The sequence below is a fragment of the Pteropus medius genome, unplaced genomic scaffold (assembly GCF_902729225.1).
Source record: "Pteropus medius unplaced genomic scaffold, Ma_sr-lr_union100, whole genome shotgun sequence".
Lineage (NCBI taxonomy): Eukaryota > Metazoa > Chordata > Mammalia > Chiroptera > Pteropodidae > Pteropus > Pteropus medius.
The window spans coordinates 59733009-59751259 of NW_024344378.1; the positions used below are offsets into that span (position 1 = coordinate 59733009).

General features: G+C 38.3%; 1 protein-coding gene across 7 annotated transcripts in view; it reads right to left on the bottom strand.

Annotated features, from left to right (window-relative positions):
- Positions 1–273: 273 nt before the first annotated feature.
- ERCC6 (ERCC excision repair 6, chromatin remodeling factor) overlaps positions 274–18251 on the bottom strand; it is a 72388-nt gene continuing 54410 nt past the window's right edge. For 6 of the 7 annotated variants that reach the window (XM_039872361.1, XM_039872358.1, XM_039872360.1 and 3 more), the window contains 11 exons: positions 17260–17376; positions 13589–13684; positions 11356–11571; positions 10764–10874; positions 10259–10378; positions 9428–9522; positions 7961–8106; positions 7179–7874; positions 5462–5663; positions 4758–4836; positions 274–3504 (listed from right to left, as the gene is read on the bottom strand). In XM_039872361.1, coding sequence (XP_039728295.1) covers positions 3082–3504; positions 4758–4836; positions 5462–5663; positions 7179–7874; positions 7961–8106; positions 9428–9522; positions 10259–10378; positions 10764–10874; positions 11356–11571; positions 13589–13684; positions 17260–17376 — 2301 coding nt within the window. In that variant the 3' untranslated portion in view covers positions 274–3081. The remainder of the gene's footprint in view (positions 3505–4757; positions 4837–5461; positions 5664–7178; positions 7875–7960; positions 8107–9427; positions 9523–10258; positions 10379–10763; positions 10875–11355; positions 11572–13588; positions 13685–17259; positions 17377–18251) is intronic. The other variant, XM_039872357.1, reaches the window with a different exon arrangement.

An 18251-nucleotide genomic window follows, 5' to 3' on the forward strand; every position in this document is an offset into this window, starting at 1 on the left:
TCCTACTGTTGGCAAGGGTGTGGAGAATGGATCATTTTATGGAGTGTGAATTGAAGATAAGTTTCATTACATCCATTAAAATTAAAAATCTATATAATTTTTAATCCAGCAATTCTATGAAAGTAGAGCTATAATTACAGGAATGAAAAGCTATCTTGCACATAACATTAAATGAAAAGTTAGTTGCAAAATAATGATGACATAATCCCATTTATGTAAATCACATATACAAAACAAAACGAGCTGCTGTAATAAAGAGATGCCAAAAGATAGTGGTTTAAGCAAGTCAGGAATTTATTTTGCTCTCAGTAATGGTACAAGAAAAGCAATTCAAAATTGGCAAGCCAACTTCTCTATCCTCAACACATGACTGTGGATCCCATGACACTGCTTAAGCTCCCATTGGCATCTCAGCCAACAAGAAAAAGGAATGACAGGAAGAGTATACACCCAATTCCTTAGTTAAGGACCTAATGTGGAAGTTCTCACATCCATTGCCTGGTCACGGGGCCAAAATTAACTATAAAGTCGGCTGGGAAACAGAGTCTTTAGCTGAGCAGTGTCCAGGTAAACCTTGGGGATCTTATCAGTAAAGGAAGGAGAAAAACAGACATTATAGCAGCAGTCTCTGCCACAAGAATTTGTAAATGCATGAAAAACAGACTGGAAGAATATACCAAATATAGCACTTATCTCTAGAATAGGAGCAGAGTGGTGGGGAGACAGAGTACTGCCTACAATATTAAAAACAGTATTAGTGTATTTATGCATTAACTAAGGAATTTAAACATTTCACAACATTTTTAAATCTTTTATTTGTAGCTTGATACTGACATGTTATACACATTAAATCTATCTACACTGTATAAAGCTTTTAAAGTTCCAAAAATTAGATTTTATCTAAATGAATAAGTTACTCTATATTGTTAAAACCATTACATTTAGAGCATCTTTCTCTAAGTCTCTCCTCCAGGGAAGCATGATGATAATGTTCATAGATAGCCACACTGAGACACAGGCAGGGCAGTGACCTGTCCAAGGTCACAGCATGCCACTGGCAGAGCTGAGACAAGAACTGGAGTGAGGACCACTTGGCTTTTACTGCAATCATAACTTTTGATGGCATTTTCTACTTGACAAGGTTACAACTTCTCTAGCTCCATATACTTCACACTTCAGATAATATGATGCCCAAACACTTTGCACTCATGACCTGCATCAGTACTTCAATCTGAGAACAAGGCGGACACAATTCTCTTATAAGCTAATGATTACAAAAATAAAAATAAAAAAAACTTCCCAGAATCAAAACAGTTATGAGTTTGACTTCCTTCTAAACCAAGTACTCAGGTTTAGGATTTATTGACCTGTTCAAAAATCACTTCTATGACTTCTAGATAATGATGGCAAAATGAGGAAAATAATAGTATTTTCCTCCTCTAACATATAATGAATCACTCTAAAAACAGAAGGAAAAAAAAAAGACAGAATCCTCAAGAATCCTGGTGGTAATAACTACTCTACGACACCTCCTGCCAAAGGGAAGGGATTCTTGGCCCAAGCCATTTAAAAAATCTCAGAATGGAAAAGTAAAATTAAAACCCAAATCCTACAACCAAAGCTACAGGCTGCCCAGCAGAAGTTCTCCCTGATCCCCAAGCCCAGATCCTTTCTGTCTGGGTCTCAGGGAAGAGCATACAGAAGATCTGGATGAAGATGCTCGCTTTTACCAGGAGCAAGAGGTGATGAAATGGCATGAGAGGAAAGAAAGCATAATAAAGAACAATCAAAGAGGACAAATGGCAAGTCAGAGAAAAAAAATCCAAGAAACAAATTGCACTGTGATAGTTCTAGAAAAAAATATAAGGAATACAATGAATTTAAGAAAACAAGACTTCAGAGCTGAAATCTTAACAATGAGAAGGAAACAAAAAAACAAGGCTAAGCAAAACTGAGGCTCAAAAAAAAAACACCTATAAATACATAAATTTTTTTACAGAGCTATAAATACATAAATAACAGAAAGAGAACAGATGCAGCTGAAAAGTAAACCTCTTAAATAGGAGAGTCAGAGGGAACGCAAAGAAAAAAGATACATTGGAAACAACAGGACAGAAGATAATAAATACATGAGGAGAACAGTGCTGCCTAATATAAAGCAATCGGCACCCTTAGGAAAGCAAACATTGAATAAAATTAAAAATGTTCAGTTACTTCCCAGCATGGAAGCAGAAGGAAGGCTGGAACAGAAGTCACTAGGTGGTAACGATGGTAGATCTGGTTGTGGTCTGGAGGGCTGTTTCCGTGCATGGTGTGTGTTGGTTGCTTTATTTGTACTTTTGGTTCTGCTTGCCTTTTTTTTTTAAGATAACACATTTCATTTTTCTAAAACCAAGTCACTAGAGGGGAAAATCGATACCTTTTGCTTAAAGTAAAGCCAGTATAAACTGAGTACAGTACAACTTTCTGCAAACACACGTCTTACCATTACCAAGTTATTTCATGCTTTACTAATAAAAATACCTGCCAATTTAGCAGCACCTTAAAAGATTATTTAAAGGCAATTAATATGATTCAAAAGATAACAAATCTGATCTTTTTGGGGTAGCAAATGATAAACATTTTAAAAAGCTATGCACTAAAAATAATGCTGTTATCAGATACCAATGAGTTAATTTATTGAACAGGTCAGACTGAACATAAGACATGTTTTTAGCACCAATAAAAATAATTTTTGAGATTTCTGGTCTACAGATATCTACATGAACAGTAATGTGCTCCCTGATAGCATCTTTTGGGAAAATGAACAAATGTATTCCAAGGATTAACTGTTAGGTCCCTGATTTTATAACATAATTTGTAGTACCAAATAAAAAAAAAAAATAACCCAAATATTTTTAATACTTTTAAGTTTTGAAGAACTTCTTCTTCATTAAAGTTTTAATTATGAGGTAGATATCATTCAAAGTAAATATCAAATGCAGCCAACGTCTGTCAACAAACATGATTATTAATCATAGGATTAATGACCAGAATTTTCCATTAGAAAAAGTCAATTAGAAGTTTAGAAATTAATGCTAATCAGCAGTATTCTGGCTTGAGTTTCCAAATTCCTTCACCACCAGAAGTTCTATGAAAAGTACAGAGATTTCTCAATAGTTCTCGAAAGACACAAGACTGTGAAGCTGATAACTTGGATTCGAATTCCTGTAGTATCTCTCGAGTGCTGGCCTGGCCATCCACGTGGGCCTGAAAAGCAATGAAGTTTCTCATTTCTACCAGAAGGTCATCGTGTTCTGTGGTGGAGGGTGGCGGAGCAGAAGCCTCTTGAAGTTGCACGTTTTCACTTTCTAACCGCTCTGGCAAAATCAGATGGTTTCTAGCCCTCATTTTAGCCAAGAGTGAGGATGAAGTGAGGGCCCTGGATAAGGATTCTGCATCTTCCACTTTTCCACTAAATTGCTCAGAAACATGATTTTTTCCATCCTTTTTCATGATGCCATCCTGAAGAAAGAAGACCAATGAATTGATATATTTAAATTCTAGTTTATAGCTCCACTTATTTCACCAAAGGCTCTGCAGAGTCATAAAATAACACATGCGCCCAGGGCAGTGAAGTTGATGGGGAAAGAATGAGACACCGTCTAACACGGAGAGAAAAGCACAGAAACAAGCATCTAAATCCACCCACCATTAAAGAACATTTCCTAAAAAAAAAAAAGAACCCCCTCTCCGCAGCTACACTACTCACTTGTCACCATTCTGAGTAATGAGGATGGTGGGAGGGCAGAGTGAATGGGGAACAGGCTTCCAGAGAAGGCTTTTAGGAAACTGTCTCTAGGGGGCATGGGTTCTGTGGGCTTTCCTTGTTCTTCCTCCCAAATTTACCCTGATCTAAATAGGTACTGTGGGATTAGGCAGCGGTCCCCAACATTTTTGGCACCAGGGACCGATGCACCTATGAGAATCTCATGCCTGCTAAGCTGAAGTGGAGCTGAGGCAGTGATGCTAGCACTGGGGTGCAGCTGCAAATATAGATGAAGCTTTGCTCCCTTTCCCATCGCTCACCTCCTGCTGTGCGGCCCAGTTCCTAACAGGCCATTGACCAGTACTGGTTTGTGGCCCAGGGGTTGGGATAAGGAATAATATCACAGCTGTACTTCTTTTTCTTCACTTTTAAATATTTTTATTCTTTCCTACTTTATATCTCACACGTGTTTCCTTAAAACAACAAAGGTTCTCTATTCCCAATGTTATCAGTAAGATAACCCTAAACCAGAAAAGACCAAAAAGAGTACTGACTGAGTCTGGCCTAGTATTTACTCTCAGAGAAGCACTCAAGGCATTCAGGGAGTTATAGGACAGGGAGAGACAGGTACAATGCTCTTGCAGTAAATGACATTCAGAGTGATTTTCTAGACCTTTATTCCAGAGGGTGGTGGTCATTGGAGCTGGTACTTCACCTCTGGATGGGGCAGGTTGTATGGTCAGTGACTGATATGTCACCTACCCTTGTATTAACTATCTGAGCGCAAAACAGAGATTCTGCTACAGATCTTGGGTTAAAGATTTTTTCTTTCAGGAAGGTAGCTGGCCCTTTTAGATTCAAATTAAGTGTGTCAAAATCAGAGCATACCACACAAATATCAGGTGTCGCCATGACAGCAATTTTCTTCACATCGGAATCAGGTTAAATTTTCATAGCAATTTAATCAAATAAGTCTCACACGTGAAAAGCAGACAGGCTTTCATATTACCTGGCATTTCTCCTTTGGAGATGCTGAAGAAGACGGCTGCACAGAGAAGCTAGAATTCCTTTTCTGACCAAATCTACTCCTAAATAAGGACAAATATCATTGTAGATAAAATGTTCGTTTTTGACTTACGAGATGAAAATGTCTTTTCAACAATTAAACTCGTCCTAGAAAAATGTTCTTCCGCATGGTTCTTCTTTCATAACCATGACGCTTCTGCTCTCTCCCCTTCGACTCCTCTACTTTATTCTCCTGGGAAGTTAACTATAGCATCTTGAGTAAAAACTACTCAATATCCTTTGTTCGATATGATGGAAACTACCCTCAAATCCCAGGTAAGAAAATCCTTCTAAAGGAGTACACTGAATAGCATAGTAATTACTAATTGTTGAAAACTGGCTAATCATCTGATTAAAGTTTAATCGTTACTATTTTTTAGAGTGTTACTATTTTTAACATCATTTTTAAAACAAAGCAGATCATTTCTCCTTCCCCTGAAAAATTAGCTTTGGAAAGCAAGGGACAAAAGTGAAGATGAAGGTAAAATTACAAGTGTTTCTCCAAGTCACACAAGTTGGCTGGCTCAACCCCTCCTTGGAAGATTTTCTACTACTGCAGATAAACACAAATCCATGTCTGCCCTGACTTTATTCTAAGCCTGGATGGATTGGCTTTCTCATAAGCATGGCAGGGCATCAATCTCTTACTTTATTCCTGGCGCACCAGAAACCCCCCTGTGGCCGGTCCAGGTGGGAACACCAGACACTGCTCCCAGACACCGCTGACGAGAGAGTCTCAGGGCTTTCAGAGCATCCTGAGCCACTCGGTTGGCCTCTGCCTCCACCAGCACATAATCTGGACTGGCTCCATCCATAATGGCATCGTGTTTCATGACACTGTGCACACCAACTAACAAGAACAAAGGAAGCAGTAAACGTGTTATTTCATGTTGTACACAATTATATTTTTTCTTCTGTGTAGTCTAGCATATTGTGGGTAGAGAAAAATTATGAATATTTTTAGTTGCTATTTACCAAACGACCACAGAAACTTTTATGTGCTGTTGCTATTTACCTTCATTACCACCTAACAGTAGAGACTATTACTATCCCTGTTTTACAATAACTAAAGTATAATGCTTTGATCACAACTTTAACATAACCTCTTCCCTCCTATCTGGATAATTAAAAAAACTCTATTAATAAATTCTTTAATGAAGGGAAAAATATAAACCAGAATTATAGAATTTCTAAAAAGTAATGACAATAAAACATGACATATCAGAAGAATTTAATGCAGTTATCAGTGGAAAATTCGCAGACTTAACTACTTATATCAATAAAAAAAAAAGGAAGAAAAATAAATGAACTAAATTTCCAAGTCCAACAGTTTTTAAAAATTAAGCCAAAAAAATTCACCAAACACAACAAAACAAAAGCACAAGAAAGTAATGAAGATAAAAGCAAAAATTAATGAGGTAGAGAATAATCATGGAGCTAATTAATAAATCTAAATCTTGATTGTTTAAAAAAATCACAAAATAAACAAACCAGTAGCTTAACCTGATCAAGAAAAAAGGAGGAAAATATACAGAATTAGAAATGATGGGGGAAATTATCTTGAAACAGAAGCAAATTAAAAACCAATTATTACAAGAAAATTTTCTATGCTTCTATGCAAATACTTTTAAAAACTACACAAAATAAATAATTTCTTAGGAAAACATTAACTGTAGGAAAAAAAAACAAGAGAAAGTTACCAAAAAAATACCTTACAAGAAAACATCAGGCCCAGATGGTTTTTTTCTGAAATGCCATACATAAAGCTGCCTTCTTGAACAGAGAACCATAAACAGCAATCTTTCAAAAGTCAAGGCCATGACACTGTAAGCACTATGACTGCCAAGGCCTGACCAAGATGACACTCCCAAGGATGACTAAGCCGTGCAGGACTGCCTGTCCTCCAGGGTCCCGAGCAATTGTTGAGTCTGCTTTCTTAATTTTTCTGCCTTGATATTAGCTATCAGCTTTCCCGCTTCCAGAGTGCCCGCCTCTGGCCATACCCATACCTTTCTCCCCCATGAGTTTACTTTAATCCCCTGTGGTAGAAAAACTAGATAAATATAGCATGTAGAGAAATTTCCTAATAATATTCAGGTAGTACAAATCCATTTAAAGTACTGTACTCCTCTTGTGTGTGATTATAAGTACTATTATTCTCTGAAGTTTCAATTTCTTCTAGATCTTCAAAAAAGGTAAATATGATTTTCAAAAATGTAAATACATTTCAAATCTGACTTTTAGAAGAAAAAATACTTCCAGCTGAGAGTCCACTCTGCACTGTCAGTAAAGGCTGCTACCGCTAGAAATGGCCCACTAATGTTCTGTTCCTAGTACCTCATGGCAAATTCAGCAAAAAGATTACCTGATTTTTTAAAAAGCTTTTCCAAAACATAATCATCATTGCTCTGTTCCTTGTTCTCACTCTCATTTTCGCTGTTTTGCTTCTGGTACTGCCTTTTCTTCACTAGGTGTGGAATTCGGGTTCCTTCAAACTTGGCGTCTCTGCAACGCTTAGAGTTCTTAGACATTTGCTTTGGCCTCAGCTGTTTCTCCTGGGTCTCTTCTGCTACACTATGTTTTGTTTTTGACTTGTGCTTACAAAAATTATTTTCAATTTGTTCATTCTCCCAAAGAGGTTCTGTTTGAACCTGGCAACTTTCTCTTTTGTCAGAAAAACTTTGTTTTTCATCGATGCTTTCCTCACCAGATGTCCTGTACATTTTATTGATTCTTGGAGAATTTGAACACTCCCCATTTCCACTCATCACTGATGAGCACTCTAGTCTAGACACTGCATCTGTCTTTTCTACAAGTCTGTCACTGCTCATTAGATTACTAGGTGTCTGAGGATCATCTCTCAAAGGATCGCCTTGATCAGAAGGTACATTCACTTCAGCTCCTACAGTTGTAGATTTCTCTTCAGATGACATGGCATCATTTGCAGATACATTAGAATCAGGGAACTTTTTGCTTATTAGAACATTATGGTCTGTTCCGAAGGCTGGTTGAAGTTTTCTTTTTAAATGGCGTTTGGATGCCTGAACATCTGAACCAGTTCCTATAAAAGGGGAAAACATGCTAATGTTACATTTGTATAATTCTCACATAATTAATTCCTTTCAGTTAAATTATTTTATGTAATACCTGCAAAAATAGCACTCGTTTCAGTGTTCTGGGATGCATCAGGACTAGTCAGAGTAAACAGCTCATAAAGATCATTGGACTTGAAAAATCGCCTTTGCTTTGGATCTTTTAGCACTCTATTTATCAAAAACTGCTTGAAGATTTGTCTAAAAGATAAAAATTAAACTTATATGAAATAATATTTAGCTCGACCTCAAAATACTAATTATAAAACAATATAAGAAAGTTATGCTAACTGCAGCTGTATGGATGTCTAAATCATCCCCAAAACTTTTAGCCTTGAAAAATTACAATTCGGTAAGTACATAAAACATTAGGTGGTCTCCCATGTTTTACAAAATTTAAGTTAGAAATAATACCTTATTATTATTTCTACCCAGGGGTTTTTTGCAACTTCCAAGATTCATCACAGTTCAAGAAACACCTTTTCATATACATTCATGTGACTCACAGCCATGCTCAGCTGGAAGGAGTCAGCCTCCTGACTCTTGGACCAAGAGCCCTCTGCCCTGCCCTATGTAGTACCCTCCTGTGATGGGGCTTAGGAAACTCTTACCTGGACTTTGCAAAGTTTTCACTTGGAGCCATCTCACCAGCTTCCACCTAATGATCCATACTCTATGCTAAAGTACCCACATCATTGTTACTCTTGCCCAGATTATCACCATAAAGTAGTCCTGCCCCTCCTACTTGCTTATTCAGGCTAAGGTGTATATCTCTTCCTCTCAGGACACAGCTTGACTCTAGACCTCTTATAAGAAGGCCCCTGAAGAACATGAACCATCCCATGAGTGGCTCAGTCCCCATGGTGGAAAGTAAAAGACTCCCTTTAGGGGCTGGGATGAGGCTTAAGAAAAACATCTTTAGCAGGGGAGACAGAGAAGTTGGGAATATCTCTATTTTACTGTTGAAGTTTCTCTCGCCTAAACCCCCCAGTCATTATAGAGTGAAAGATGGAGGAAAAAACAAATATCCTGATCAATCTGTCTCTGTGGGGCATCTGAGCCAAGGCCAAAAGAATACCCATACTAATCACAACTGTGTGCTATGTTTAAATATCAATATGTTAGTGTTTTAATTTTGTCACTTCTTAAAATTTTTCTGAAAGAAGATGGACATTATAGTATTTGGAAACATTTCTCTCAAACAACAATATGAGATTTACACATAAGCAGTCCTTGAAGGTAGAAAAGTGATGTGATTCAAAGACATTTTTAAAAAACTCACAATAAGCCATCTAGGCTTATTTTAATAAGAAAAAATATAAAAACAAAACAAACATTTTAAAGACCATACTATCCCTCACATTATAGAAACTACTGCTCCAAGATGAAAAGACTTTTTTATCACTGTTTTTAAAAAATTCTCTGCTTGAAATCCTGGTGGTATACTTATATATCCTGCACACACTGCAGCCAGAAGAGCAGTCGTCAGTCAAGGAGCAGGTAGACAGACATCTGTACTGACCGGTGATAAATCTTTTCTTCAATGGTGCCCGCAGTCAGAAGCCTATACACCGTCACCTGCTTCTTCTGGCCTATCCTCCACGCTCGCTCCCGGGCCTATGGCAGAGAGATACATCTCAACAAGGGCCCTCCCCAGTGACAAGCACTGACTAAAAGAAACAGAGATAGCTGGTTGCTTCCTTCCACTCCCAAGGTTAGAATTTTGACATAATGACATAATGAGGCTAAATATACCTAAGGAAGATAAACAGCCTGATGACAAAGAGAGACTGGTATCTCTACCTGAGAAACAATGTGTGCTTGTAACATCGCAAATTCTTTTTACCCCAGATCTAGCAATAGATGCTATGAAATAACTGTACTCTTCCTATTTGTTATGCTGGAACATGTCTTCCTCAAGGTGAAAATTAGGCAACAACTGAGACATGAACTACATGCTGCAGCTAACATGAGCACTAAGGACACTCCCAAGTGCTAGCCATTAAACTACAGTTGACCTTTGGAACAACACACCACGCCCTGCACCATCAAAAATTCACATATAACTTTTGACTCCCCCTAAAACTCTACTAATAGCCACTATTGACAGGAAGTTAAACAAACACAAATTTGGTATGTTCTATGTATTATACACTGTATTTTTATAATAAAGTAAACTAGAGAAAAGAAAATGTTACTAAGGAAATTATAAAGAAAGCAAAATACATTTACTGTATTTATTGAAAAAAATCCACATATAAACATTAAACCTGTGTTAGTCAAGGGTTAAACCTGTGTTAGTCAAGGGTCAACTGTATGTCACCAATATACTCCTTTTTAAAAACAAACAGACCTGTGTATCTGTGCTTGGATTCCAGTCGGGGTCATAAATGATGACTCTGTTTGCCCCTGTTAGGTTGACTCCCAGGCCACCCACCCGAGTGGTCAGAAGAAACACAAATATGGATGTGTCCTAGAAGTAAGACATACAACACTTAGTATGCACATTTAAGACCAGTTAGAGCTCTTTGTCTCCGCCTTTCCATATTCTAAACATGGAAAATGTTCCCCATATAAGGAATAGGTTATGATCTAGAGACTTTTGGTCAGTCAAGATCTCATCCCACGTTTCCTACTTTTAATATTAACATTAATAATATTTAAAAGTTGTATTTTCAAGAACACACATATACACACCCCTAATAATCCAGAAATGTACAGAGTTAAAAGCTAAAAGTCCCCTCCACCTGCTGCCCAATCTAGATATAAGCACTGGTCAGGTGGGTGTAGACACTCTCCTTCCTGTCCCACTGTATACAGTAGCACTATGTGACTTGACTGTTATATTCACTTGTTACCTCATTGTATCTTGTAATCAGTGGTTGTCTTGAAGCTATTGTAGTGGTACCATCCATTTTGAGATAGGAATATTTTTGGGCTCTAAGGAATATTTCAAGTATGTCCAACATCTGTTTGGGAGAGAGGATTGGGGAGAAGAGTTTAAAAATCAAACTTATACCCCCAGTGAGTGCTTCTACATTTGTGTAAACAGTCACACGTTCCCAACAGGCTCAAATTAAAAGGGTTTCTCACTTTGAAGTAGATAAATGTAACTGCTACAAGATTATTTTTGGTATTTTCTTACTATATATTTACTGTTAATTCTCACACATTTTGTAAATAGCTGGACATTTATTTGAGTTCAGACCCAAACTCATCTACACTCCAGAATCGCATGGTACATAAGCCTAATTTTTAAAAAGCCAACTTATCTGTACTAACTCTAGAGAAAGATCCAAGCTCCCAAAGAGATCTGTAGGCTGCTACCTCAGTATCAGCGGGTAGGTCTGCTTTTGGAGTCGTTATTTTAGATTATATCCCACATTTTTAATTAATGCTTTTAAGTCATAAAGAACCAACTTGTTTCTTGTATGAAGTCTGTATGCTCACCTGCCTTGACTGAGAAAATAGCAATACTCGTTGACCCTGCTTGTGCCATATCTTCAACAAGGATTCAACCACTATCATTTTCCCAGAGCGTTTCCAGTATCCAAACTGATCTTCTCCTAGTTCATCATCTGGAATACCTTTGAGATTCTTGGGGCCTCCAGAAAAGAGATCAGGATGGTTGCAAATTTTTCTTAGGGCTATAAGTCCAGAGAAAATCTATGGTATATAAGAATTATGTGCACTCAGATTATCCCATGTAAAATCACAGTCAGGCAGACTAAGAAGTTCCACTTACTTTTATATTAATATTATATCAGAAAATATATCTGCATGGAAAATACACAAATGGGAAAGATATGAAGGATAGCTCACCCAGCAGGACACAGACCTACTGTCCATGCCTAGCCAGAGGGCATCTTTCACACAGCTTTCAGAGTAAGACTCTAATCAAGCTCACCAGTATAAAAGCTCAAGCAAAAAAGACAAATCATAAATTAAGCCAGTAATCAAAGAGTATGATAGTTTTAAACAGTAAACAACAGTTAAACAAACACATAATGGAAGATCTGGATAAATCAGGAACATTGTCAAAACTCCCCAAAGAGTCATCTGTACTCATCTTTCATCCCTTAGACCTGTGCTGTCGAATACAATAGTCATAAACCATATGTGGCTACTGAGCACCTGAAATGTAGCTAGTCCAAATTGAGATGTGCCACAAATGTAAAATACAGGTGACCCTTGAACAACACAGGTTTGAACTGCGAGGACCTTCTTATACAGGAATATTTTTCAACAAATACGGTCAGTCCATTATACCATGAGTTTAGCATCTATGGATTCAACCAACCGCTGACTGAAAACAATATTTTTGATCTGAGGTTGGGAATCTGTGGATTCACAGGGCTGATGGTGTGCATTGTTCTACATACACCACTTTATATAAAGAACACGAGCATCTTTGGATTTTGGTGTCCACAAGGGGTCTTGGAACCAATATCAAGGGATGACTGTAGTTGTTAAAGGAGCCAAAAGTTAAAAGCAAATTTTTGATTGTGCAGGAGTTAGGGGGGTTGGCACCGCTAACCCCTGAGTTGTTCAACGATCAACTAGACCCAATTTTGAAGACTTATAACAAAAAAAGAGTAAATTATCTCAATAATTTAATTTTTTTGATTATATATTAAAATATTTAGGACATTTCAGGTTAAATAAAATATATTATCAAAATTGATTTCACTTTTTTTTAACCTTTTTAATGTGACTACTAGAAAATTTCAAATCACACATGTGACTTGTATTCTATAACTCCTGGATAGTGCTTATCCTAGACCTCCTAAGTTTCACAACTTGAAAGCACATGAAGCTAAGTTAAGGGGAAATTTAGGAGAAGTAAATGAATGCGAATGATTTAAAAACCTCCTATAGATGCCAATGAAAGACAAAATAAGAAATTGTGAGAGATGGTTAAAAGAACTGAAATGACTTATTTAATCTAGAAGAAAAAGCATGTAGATGTTCTGGGACACAGGTAGCCATGTTGCCTACATATATCTCTTCATCATCTACCTCCATGTATAAGCATGGAAGTGTGTTTCTTGGAGTGTACTGTGTTACTCAGCTATGCTTCCATTGAGGACAGACCAAGGACTAAGAAAGTCCTATGCATTAAATAAATAAATAAACAAATAAATAAACACAATTCACATTTTAAGATACTAAAACACAAAGTTGAATAGTTTAATGAAGCTTTAGACTTAGACACTGATTATAAACCTACTACATATACCTATTGAACAGACATGTACCTACGACTATAGATTGCTGAGTATTACCAAACACTAAAAGTTATTAAAAAAATTTATAATAATTATTCTTCCTCCATGTGCCTACTAACCCTGACACTCCAAGGCTGCTTCCCTACATTCAGCACAGGATCAGCTGTCCCTGCAGGACTCCCCATTACAGATCCTGTCATCTAGTGCTATTCTTTCACTCGACCACAAGTTATCAGATTCAAGTGTAACAGTGCTGCAGTACAGACAAAAAGGGAGCATGCTGAAATATAACCATGTGTACTCTTACTTCTGGAAGGGCTCAAAATTAAGTGCAGGTTTGCACCGAAATGTTTTCAAGAGAGTAATAGTGAACCCCTGACCGGTACTAGTTTCCTTTCTTTCCCCGTTTCCCTTAGTCTACCATTCATTTCTCCAGCTTCTATCATTTAGCTGACCTGCATCTCTCCATTGAGAATTCTGTAAACTTCTTTGGAATCAATGAAATTTTGATAGACTTTATGTTGTTCATCTGTAAGACGGCAAAATAAGACCTATGGGGAAGGAAAACAGAGAAACTATAATTTCAAACAAAAACCTTAACAGAATAAAATTATTAAAATATCAACAAAATTTCCTAATCAAAACAGCACAATGTATGCAATTTTAACAACGTACCTCTTATTTAAAAAACCAAACACATCTCGACTGAACAATGAGTACAGTCCCCTCCACTGACCAGTCCCCATTTTTGTCATCGGTTCACCTCTTGGTCCTCACCCCATTGTCTCAACAGTCCCTGAAGACTGGCTTCCTGCTCACAGGAAAGCTCAGGACCAGGTGCAAACCTTCCTCCTCCTAGCCAACAAGTGCTCAGACCTCTCACCTCCCATGCCCCTCTCCCACACTCCACTTCAGCAAGCCTGAACAGGGACCCTTACTTCACCTGCACTCCCCCTTTCCTGGGGTTCTAAGCGCAACTCCACAAGTTTACCAGACTCATCTCTGGCAGCAGCCCCTATCCTCGTTGCCCAACTGCAGCAATTACTCCATGCCATCATGTTCTCTGACTGCTTCTCAACCTTCCTCTCTTTCTGCAAGTCCACCACAGCAACCTCATGGCTTGACTTTATTCCTTGGCTAGTAATATTCCCAACATATTTTCCTTCAGCCAGCCCTCTGCATCTGCCCTGTGAACTTCCAAATGCAGATTAACTCAACTACCTGCCTTCTCTACTCCTTTCTGGTTAGGTGCTGAGCAGCACTGGAGAATGTCACCCACCAGGGCGGCATCCTGCCACTGCCTGCTCCTGGTCTCCAAGGGAATGCTCGAAGTACTTCCCTGCCCAGTACCTTTTGCAAACCTAGAACAGCTGTGACAACACTCCTTTCTCCCCCAAAGCCACTCACCTCTGTCTCAACCTCTACTTAAAAACAACCAAACAAAAACAAAACAACAAAATTAAAATTGAAGTTATCAGGCATGATTCTCTAGTTTTCACTCCCTAAAATTTATATACTTCATCTGCCTCAGCTTATTTTCCTTTATTCTCAGAGAAATAGGTTCCTGTATGGAATCAAGGGCAACCCTTCAACCTTTCTACCAATTCTGAAAATCCTCCTATCCTCCTCAGGACAGAGCTCCACTCCTTAAGACTATGCAAAAAGTGAGGGGGAAAACTCCTGAAACTATCGTGTACAATCACCATCTCCACTTCCTTGCTTTCTAGTCACGTATGAATCTAGCACAAGCCTGAAGGGCACTTCTGCTGATGCCACTGAAGCTGCTTTGGACAAGGTCACTAATAACTTCCTAGATGCCAAACACATAGGATCTCTAGGGCATCATCACTCCACTTACCCCAACCCAGCTTGTGCCTTTCTACAAAGGCCTTCCGTCTCCCCAGGTCGCTCCTCCACTTCTACCCTCACCTTAATGTTGCCGTTTGCCTGAGCTGTTCGTCTCTTTTCATTCTACATAATCTCCTTAGGAAAACTCATCCTTGCTCATAACTTCAACACCTTCTCTCACAGGTCATAGCTACATCCCAGCCTAGAACTCTCCGAGAGTTCTAAACCCAATTACAACTGCCTTTTAGGCAAGCAGATGTTCCATGGGCACTTCAAATATTACCTAAATTAAACTCCTCAGCTGTCGCCTCTGAGCTGTTTGTCATTTTGTAGCCTCTGCCACAGCAGATTCTTCCCTGCATCCAAGTGGGAAACCTGGGAGTCACCAGGCCCTTCAGCTTCCTCCTGCCAGCCCTGCCTTCACCTCGGTTCAGGCCCATATCTTTTCTCCTGAGGACTCTGTAGGGACTGGCTAACTCATCCCTTTGCCTCCATTTTCTTTCTCCTCCAATGCTTTCATATGCTGACTAAGTAAAAGGAACCTGAGTGTTTATAATTCTTAACTTCTTACTCATATTTTAATCCTTTAAAAGTGGCAACAGAAAAACCTCTCCTCTCAGTAGCAAAGTTAAACAAATTAATCACTGGGTACCTAGTGTTTGCAAATGATTGTTTATAGGTGTCATGCAGAATCTGACGATGGGGTAAGACAAAGTCTCAACCTCAAGGTATTCCAGTCTAGTAGAAGCTTTAGCAGAGACTATCATGGGGTCTTCAAATGGAAGAGTGTTTGCTGTGTTTGCTGGAGGAGTGGAAAACCTCTAGGCAAAGGGAAAATCATATGCAAATGGAAGGAAAAGTAGTGTACGTTTAAAAAATAGGAAGCAATTTGCCTTGGCTACTGTATGGGATATAATAATAAGCATTCTGAGATTCTATAGTGAAAATAAATTGGCACAAATAAACTAAATTGGTATTCTCGGTGGGGAGAGGGACATTAAAGGTATGTTGATAGGAATACTACTATCAACTCTTGGAAAAATCAATCCAGCAACAGTGTGCAATACGGTATGGAGTGTGGAGTGCTAATGGTTGAGAGATCAGTCAAACTAATTGTGCTAGTCAGACTAAACTGCACTAATTTATGAGGATGTGAAGCAGAGAAGTGAGAGAATGACAAAGGACAGAGCATCACAGCAACTGGTTGATTTAGAATTAGAGACAGCTCAGAGTTATGTCCTAAGCAACTGGCAGGAATGAGAGACCTGTAAGGGGGATGCTAAGACCAATGGCTCAATTTAGAGATAAGTGTTGATGGGGAGGGAAGAGGTAGTGACAAAAGTAGCCTTGATGACAGATCTCTCAGATCCTTCAGAGTTTCCACTTTCAAAATCTACAATGCATTTACTTTTAGATCCTGAATAGAAGGTACAGTTATACATTTAGATAACAGAACACTAGGATGAAATTCAAAAGGATGACCCTTTTAAATCCTAAGTCAGATGACATCACTCCTTTGCTCAGTATCCTCCTGTGAATCTCCTCCAAATCTTCACCATGACCAGTGGGCTCTGGTGATCTGGCAGGCAAACTGACTTTGAGCCCTCTTCTTGCTCCTGCCCTCCAGCCACACTGGTCTCCTTGCTGGTCCCTGAACATACCAATACCCTCTCACTTCCCATCTACCTAGAACGTTCTTCCAAAATACCCTTTAACTCCCTCCTTCACCTTCTTTGCGCCTCTGCTCAAATGTCTGCTCAAATGTCGGTTTATCAGAGATCCCTTATAAAAGCTTGCTTCCCCAAATCCTTGCCCTCGGCACTCCCTATCCCTGCCTCATTTTTTTTCTCCACACTTATCACCACCTGCCATCTGATAACATTTACTTATGACTGTCTCTCCTAAAGAAAAAATGACAGTTTCATGAGAACAAGTGTTTGCTTTGTTCACTGCTATTTCCCAGACATGTGGCTGGCACCTCAAATAATTTATAGCATGAACGAATTGGGGACTTGAGAAAAATGGAGAAGTTTAAAAAGAGCAGCTGTGGGAATCTAATGTGTTAATAAGAGGGATCTAAGCCTATGTACTAGAGTCCTTCTGAGGCCAGATGCAATAGCAGGCTCAACTGTCACATACAGCTACATACAGGTATAGATCTGCCTGTTCCACAGTACCTACAACCATGTCTCACCAATTCTGCATATGAAAAAGCAGAGTGAATAGACAGGTACACCTGTGCTTTAGAAATCTTTTGGTAACTCCTGGATTTACAGACCTGTTCATTTTTATCCGGCAAAGAAAGGCTCATTTTGACATCTGATTTCATTCTCCTTAGTAGGTATGGATTTATGGTATCTCGTAAAACACATGCACACTTATAAGCAGTTTTAACCTTTAGTAAGAGAAAATAAGAAAGAATTACTGTATGTTTAAGGAATACATTTGTTCTTACCTTTTAAGATTCCAATGTTCAAAGTAAGAATTTTCAAAAGAATGACCAATGACTGTACAAAATTGGTTGGAAATGGTTAGAAAATGGTTTGGAAACATTAGTATAAGTTTAATATGGCAGCTTTCATAATAACATCAGTAAAAAAATTTATTAACCAAAATGTACAAACAAAAGAACTGGCAATTTTGTGCCTTATTCCTCTTCTATACTTTGTTTTAATTATTACTGCATGGTGAAACCCTAAAGTAGAGATTTACTTGGTTCTCAACCACCCTCTGGGGGAAAATGCTGCTTTCAAACAAATCTGTTTATAACCTTGAATTCTCCAAAAGCTACAAAGGAACTGCTACTGTGCAAGACTGAAGATCAAAAGCCAACTCTGGGGGGAAGCTGCAGCAATGGGAGTAACCAGATAATCAGTAGAGATTACTACCCACTGGAGACTTTGGAGAGTAAGTTCAAGAAAAGCCCTATGATCCCAGAAATGAAAGGTCACTCTAGTCTAAAATGGGGCATATGGTTCTGTAATGAAGCACAGCCACATGAGATGGGTATTAACTGTACATAAAAAACAAAGGCCCACAGTGCAGGAAGCCACTCCCTCTGCAATCCACTTAAAGGCAAACAAAGAATTCAATAAATTATTGATACTTTAAAAAAATCTAAATAGGCTTAACAACCTAGTAAATTACTATTTAATGGAACAAGAAATATTCCAGCCAGTTTAAATTTAAGAAAGTTAGCTGCAAAATTAATGATAATAGCTTGATTATAATACAGAAAAAATCATGTTACAAAATTAACATGGTAAAAAT